The 7,321-nt window shown below is 40.7% G+C and overlaps 1 protein-coding gene across 1 annotated transcript in view; it reads left to right on the top strand.

Moving 5' to 3' along the window:
* Positions 1-2,350: 2,350 nt before the first annotated feature.
* WDR19 (WD repeat domain 19) overlaps positions 2,351-7,321 on the top strand; it is a 50,177-nt gene continuing 45,206 nt past the window's right edge. Inside the window, exons 1-5 of the mRNA XM_056855942.1 lie at positions 2,351-2,439; positions 2,704-2,769; positions 3,821-3,946; positions 4,995-5,110; positions 6,207-6,322. Coding sequence (XP_056711920.1) covers positions 3,834-3,946; positions 4,995-5,110; positions 6,207-6,322 — 345 coding nt within the window. The 5' untranslated portion in view covers positions 2,351-2,439; positions 2,704-2,769; positions 3,821-3,833. The remainder of the gene's footprint in view (positions 2,440-2,703; positions 2,770-3,820; positions 3,947-4,994; positions 5,111-6,206; positions 6,323-7,321) is intronic.

The following is a 7,321-nucleotide window of genomic DNA, read 5'->3' as shown; positions in this document are numbered from 1 at the left end:
TAGGATCAGTTCAGGCTTGATTTATTCTATAACCCACTGATTATTATTTTTTTGGCAGTCCATGGTATCCGTAACACTCTCCAACAACACCACATTTCAAAGGAATCTACTTTCTTCCTATCAGCTTTCTTCAGTGTCCAGCTTTCACACCCATACATAGTAATAGGGAATACAATGGCATGAATTAACTTGATCTTGGTGGCCAGTGACACATCCTTACACTTAACAATCTTTTCTAGCTACTAGCTCCTATTATTTAATTTTACTATTTAAAGATAAGTTGGTTGATACAGAAAGGAAATGTGTACAGGTAGTGTGCTGCAGTAGGCTCCGTGGCCTGTTTTTTCTAGTGTCTTTCAAACTTTGACAGGTGAAGATTTCCCCAACATGGAGATGCAGTGGGGAGCTCAGTGAAATTTCCCAGGCCATGCAGCTGTTAAAAGGCACAAAGGGCTGTGCTGTGTTGCCTTCAACTCTGCATCCTTTTTAAAAAAGCCTTCAAGACAGGCAGCTGTTCAACAAGTGAAGCTTGCCTCCACACAGCATGGAGATACAGTAATAGGGGAGAGCTTTGCCTGATGAGCTTTTAACTGCCACACTATTGGTAGAAGATACTAGAGATCTGTTCTGGAGGGGATTGCAACTATAGTGAAGATTGAATATTTTTTTCTGCCTTGGCAAATGGAATAGGCATGGAGCCCCAAGTGTGGAACACACCAGAGAAAAAGAGGGCACATGGCCACACTTTAGAACAAGAGCCAGGTGTAGAGTTAAGAGCGGTGGACCTTAATCTGGATAATCGGGTCTAATTCCCCAACTCCTCCACATGAGCAGCAGACTCTAATCTGGTGAACCGGGTTTGTTTCCCCACTCTTAAATGTGAAGCCTGCTAGGTGACCTTGGGCTAGTTGCAGTTTTCTCCAAACTCAGCCTCACCTACCTCACAAGGTGCCTGTTTTGGGGAGAGGAAGGGAAGGTGACTGTAAGCCGCTTTGGGACACCTTAAAGGTAGAGAAAATCAGGGTATCAAAACCAACTCTTCTCCTGGGGCACCATTGAATACTTCTTTAATATGTTGTTTTGTGTCCTCATTGGCAAGAGATAGTAGGCTTCTTTTTCTATGTGCCAGTGAATAGTTCAGAGGCCACAGCCAGGACTACAGTGCTTTATTTCTAGAAAAGTAGATTTCGGACCTTGGAACCAACTGAAGATATCACCCTTGGATCTGGAAGCTGCCTTTTCCCCTTCTCCAGATCCCTAGGGTGTGAAAACTGTCTGGTGAGCACAGTACACTTCATGTGTGCTCACAGGCACTGTATTCTTATTTTATTTGTTACAGAACTGAGGCAAGATATTGAACATGGAACTCAGTCTCCTAAACCCTTTGCGATTTGCTTGCTTCTGGTTGTGACAGATACCAGTTATTATTTTTCTTTTTTGCTTTGGGGTATCTAAACATCCAACAGCCTCAGGACCCTGATGTAGAATGTACATTCAACACAGAATCTGCAAGAACAGAAACACCTACTAGGCTTCTCTTCTAGGTGTATTTAATAGAGAGGACTGTTTGCTTTTGGGGGGAGGTTTATGAAGGGGTCAGGGGCTTACTGAACTCTTGGGCTACCACTTTCCATTTTCAGTGCAGACCACAAGCTGGCATATGTGCTGTAATATATGCTTGTAAGAATTACTTGCTTTTCCCCCTGAGAATCCACCTGAGAATCTTCAGGCCACGTATTTCTACAAAGGAATTATGGCCCCTGGTGGGAATTAGAAAGCTTAGGGCTAATGCCTACGTACTTAATATTTTCTTCCACAGAGGAATATACCCACAGCATGTAGCATTGGACGAAAGCAAAATACATGTGAAGTTTGCAGAAAAGTCCAGAGAACAGTCTAGTTTTCTGCCCACTCCTGTTCACAAGGCCTGCTGCAAAATCCTTGTATATTCTATATTTTCTTTTGTTCCTTGCTTAATGGCATTGATTTTTCGCTGGGTTATGTTGCTGTAGTTCTTAGACTTGAAGCTCTGTTGGCGACACATATTAGCAAGCTGTTTTGCCCTTTTGTAAATGGATCTGTTCCTTTCATGTACTCAAATAATGCTCTCCCCAGTAGATTGCAACCCATTTAATATCTCCTGTATATATATTTAATGGAGCCATTAGAAACAGCAAAATATCTGTATTGCCCATCCAAGAAATATTCTGTTTCTCAGTCACAGTAACATGACAGATTGTTAGTAATTGGCTTTAAAGTACTTCAGTTACATTTTGTAAGTGTGTGTATATGAACTTTAAAAATTTACACGTCTGTTTTGTTTTAAACTGTCACTTTTTTCCCACAGCGAGTATTTTCCCTGTTAGAAAAAACTGTGCTTGGTTCCCCTGTGCAATTTGCTTGGCAGAAAACATTAGGAAACTTCATTGCTGTTACAGGGTAAGATTACATGTTTTTAAAGCTACATTATTAACAGTGCATTTATATATACATAGAGACACATACATGTATGTACTGTTAATACTATAATCCGCAAGTGTATTTGGATGTGAAAATTGCTTTTTATGCCTCCTCCTGCTTGTGTGTGTTAATAAAATAAATGGATGAACCAAATCTTATATGAAAAGCACCTTAGGAGCTTTAAACTAAGACTTACTGTTATTTTTAAAAGGTTGTCATCATGCTAATCTTTTTGCTTTATAGATCAGATCACACTATAAAAATCTTTGATCGTCATGGTCAAAAGAAAAATGAAATTAATCTACCTGGGTAAGTCTTACCAAAGGACTGAAAATATTAATTTTAAAATGCATAGTGTAAACTCAAAATGTCATTTTAAGCAAACCAATGGAATAAAAGTTGCTAGAAATGGTTTAGCTACCTGGTTAGATCTTTGTTTATTTTTCTGTCTAAAGGGAAACGCTAACTTTTTAATGTAACTTTGTGGCTATACAGTAGCAGACGTAGGGGATGAAGAGAGGCATCATGGATATCTGCTCCCTCCAGAACCAAAGGTAGTAAGCCACCTTAACTGTGCATTCCTTACCTTTCGGTGTCCAGGGACAGCGTAGCTGAGGAGCCACCGCAGCTCCTCCAAAGCCTTTTAGAGGCTTTTTTTGTAAAAATGGAGCTTTTCGCCACATAGAGAACAGCGATGCAGCAACACCGTTCTACCTACCGGCATTCTGGGCTGAACGGTGACAGGAAGCTGCCTACAGGCAGCCCGCCTCCCTGGAACCCTCGCTAGCGCGGGCCCTTACACCACTGGGACGCTGGCGGAAGGCCCAGCCAGAGTCTCGGGGGGCAGCTCTGCCATGGCAGCACCAGGAGACCAGCGTCCAGGCCTCCCTGCCGGCATTGGGGCCACTCGCAACAGCGTAAGTAGCCCGGGCGCCAGTACGGGGGGCCTCAATGCCAGCGCAGCCCCTTTCTGGCCTCCTGAGGACTTTTGTCCTCAGAAGTCAGGAATGCACTGTAAATCAGTCGCTGGGGAGTACAGGCAGAACAATGCTGTTGCAGTCTTCCTGTTTGTGGGCTTCCTAGAGGTTGCTGTGTGAACAGGATGCTGGACTAGATGGGCCTTTGCTCTGATCCAAGGTGACTCTTATGTTCATCAGCAGTTAAGGAGAGTTGAATTTAGATGAGGACGAGGCTGTACTCAGTTTTTAAAGGCCAGCATGATAGAAAGTGTACATCTCCATCAGGAAGTGGTGCGAGGAAAGGAATCTAAGCAAGGTTTGAGTTTCTATCCAATGTAATATATTTTCCTACCAAACCTTATTTAAGAACTTCTAATGAATGTTTTTCTGTGCTGATTTAGCAACTGCATTGCCATGGATTGGGATCAAGATGGAGATACCCTGGCAATAATTGCTGATAAATCTAATTCCATTTATCTGTGGGATGCCAACACAAACAAAACCAGCCAGATGGACACTGGCATGAGGTATGAAAATCTTACATATTAAAATAAATGTATATATGATACCTTAAATATGATTAGAATGTGAAGTTGATACAGAAAGCAGCATTTGCTAGATAATTGGTTCTCTGGTTTTCAGGAACAATGTTCCGATATGACAGTAACATTCCTAATTTTTAACGATAACAATATGTATGGTATAGTGGAAGAAACTGATGTCGAGTCTCAGCTGACGTATGGCGAACCTGTAGGGTTTTCAAGGCAACGAATGTGGTTTGCCATTGCCTGCCTCTGCATAGCAACCCTGGACTTTCCTGGTGGTCTCCCAAGCACTAACTAGGGCAAATCCTATTTAGCTTCCAAGATCTGACAGGATCGGGCTAGCCTGAGCCATCCAGGTCAGGGCAACGATAAGATTCCTTATCATAATTATAAGGTTCCCTTCTCAATGTCCTGATACAAAATTAAAGCTGTGTTTTTAATTTTGCACACCTCTAGTAATAATTGGAGGTGGAGGTTAGGGTTAACTTTTATTGGCTTAACTGATTAATCAGTCAACTGAAAATTCAGTTGATAGTATGAGGGGGTCAACTTTAATGTGTGAACCTGAGAGCAAGTGAACCATTTATTTCTGAGAATAATGGGTATTCATAATAACAGTAAACATTAGCTTTTGTTTGTTGCTTGTTATCTCCCACTTTCTTTGATCTGTCAAAAACTGGAATTGCAATTTGAGTAATATGTATGTGTGTTTAAATTTAACGTGTTTAAAATGCAGATGATTGAAGTGAGGAATGTTATTATGATCTCTTTGGAAGGAAGAAGGGCTGTTACCAGTTAGCTCTGAAGGACAGATTATAAATACTGTACACATGCTAATACCCAATTAGCATTTAAATGTATAAATATTCATATTTGACCAGAGCACAATAGTGCCCTAGAATGCTCTAAGTATTATTAAACAGTCTTTGAACCATGGACTCTATTCTTACTCTTCATTGCTTTAAAAATGAAAATACTTTAATTAAAACGTCTTTAAGTGGTTGACAGCCCAAATTCCTTTGTATTGCAGAGAGGCGATGTCTTTCTTGCGTTGGTCAAAAACTGAAGCCTTACTTTCTGCTGGAACAGCTAAGGGAAACTTACTAATCTATAATCGCCAAACTTCTCGCAAGATACCTATCCTTGGTCAGTGCCACAATGAAGTCAGTGTAAAAGAGAGAGAAGAGAGAAAACTAAACAGTTAAAGTTAAGATTCTTCTCTGTGTAGTATAACACTTAACAGTGTGTAATGGGAGACTGTTTGGGTTGGTTCCAGCCATATTTTCAGGGAGGAAAGGGTCTCCTTTGTCCACAAAAAGGCTATGCTGGAGATCATGGAACGTGCATGGACAAAAGCCATGTGAGGTGGGGACTGTAGTAAGGAGGGAAATTGGGTGAGATTGAGCAAAAAATTAGCTGGATTTAAGCCTTTGTCTAGGATGTCACTTTTTATTAAAAAGGAAGTAAGATATTTGCCTAGATTAGTGTTTCATTTTAATGAATAACAGTGTGTTAATTTAGCGAGATAATGGTACTATTAAGAACCAGTACTTCTGATTCCGCAGTATCAGGGCCACATGCAAAAGGAGGAGAGGTTTCTGCTTACTTGGGAGAACCTCCGGGTAAACAGAATCCAACTATCCCCCTCTGCCGTAACCCCAACTTCGGACCCTGTACCCAGGGTTCCTTTGATCTGTGCGTGCATCCAGGTTGCACTGCGGACTGATAAGGTTGTCAACACACAGCGATGCCTGCACACGCATGAAAATGGGTGCTGTTTTGGGTTGCCTTGACAACCCAACTGTATGGCAAGATATTTGGCTTGTGTTGTGCCCCAGGGCCTACTGCACAGCATGTTGCCTTCTACCAAGGATCGGGGGTCAAGTGGCCTGATGCTTGGCCAATGGCAGTATATTTCGGAGACATTCTTCGCAGCTCAGTGGAAGCCAGAGGCCTTGGCATGGAACAGGTTGCCACAGCAAAACTAAATTTCGTCTGAGGTTTCATCAGATCATCTTGCAAGGCTTTGGGTACTATTTGGGGTTGCTGTAGCAACCTGACTGGACCCTAAGGCCTCCTTGCAAAAATGGGAAGAGGAAAAAGATTCCCCCGTTCCTCATGGGTCACTCACTTGCACTTGCTTAAATTATATGCAGCTCATTTCTGAATATTTTTAATATCGTTGTGCTTTAGGGAGCAAAAGTATTTAATCTGGCTTTCATTTGTGCATTACTTTTATCAGGTAAACACACCAAGCGCATCACGTGTGGCTGTTGGAGCAGTGGAAAACTTTTAGCATTAGGTGGTGAAGACAAATTGATAACAATTAGTAACCATGAAGGAGACACTATCCGAGTGGTAATAAATTTATGTTGTTGTTATCCAGAAGACTGTAACTGTTAAAGAACATGAAAAATGCCTTTGTACTTCTCTTGCTGTAAATTTCATGTGTGAATTTTTTTAAGGTGAGAGAGAAAGCGGAAGTTAGACAACTATAAATAGAATCCTGATTCTAGCCAGTATTTATGTCACATTTTAGTTAGATGAAAAAAGCACTTTAGCATTGCATGTGCAAAAATCTTGTGAATTTAACTTGGAAGATTTTCAGTACAATCCTATGAAGAGTTACTCCAGTCTAAGCCCAGTGACTTCAGTGGGCTTAGGCTGGAATAACTGACCATAGGATTGCACTGTTTGTGTAGTATAAATCTTCATTATAATTCTACATTTAATTGGACCAGCTTCTGTTAGAATGCCCAAGCTTTCAAAACTAACAGTCTGAAAGTTGAAAGTTTGTTTATGATCACCAATACAGTAATAGTTGTTTCTTTATCGCTATTTCTTTTATCTTTCATTTTGCCTTTTCTTGTTTTCTCTGTTTACTGGGTGGTGAATGTGTAGATGTTGAAACCTAGTGGGTTTTATTAAAGAGCTAAGTTGCAGACTATTGCAGATCGTCTTATAGTTTGGTTTATGGGTTTTTAATATATTTTGAATCATCTCTATGTTGGTTAGTCACAAATGGAAGAGAGAAGCTACATTTGTACATAAATAGACATGTACATTCAAATCAAAATCTGATCTGAGCACACCATGTATGTTACTTTCTGAAAGATAATCTGAATTAAATTTCCTGTCTTTTTGGATCTAAATTCACCGGGCAAGATCTGGCCATTTGTCTTCAGCTGCTCTCTCTCTCCATTTCTTCAGGCCATTTTTAAATTTTCATTTCCTGGGGGCAGTGAAGGGATGCTGTTACAGTCTACCTGTTCAAGTGTAAAGCATATTTGTTTCTTTTGTTTGTTTTATTTTTACAAAAGCAGAGTATGGTAGTGAGAAGGAGGCACACCGTGCTCC

Source organism: Euleptes europaea, chromosome 9, assembly GCF_029931775.1.
Source record: "Euleptes europaea isolate rEulEur1 chromosome 9, rEulEur1.hap1, whole genome shotgun sequence".
Classification (NCBI taxonomy): domain Eukaryota; kingdom Metazoa; phylum Chordata; class Lepidosauria; order Squamata; family Sphaerodactylidae; genus Euleptes; species Euleptes europaea.
The sequence above is the reverse complement of the archived record's forward strand: the minus strand, read 5'-3'. Positions and strand labels throughout refer to the sequence as shown.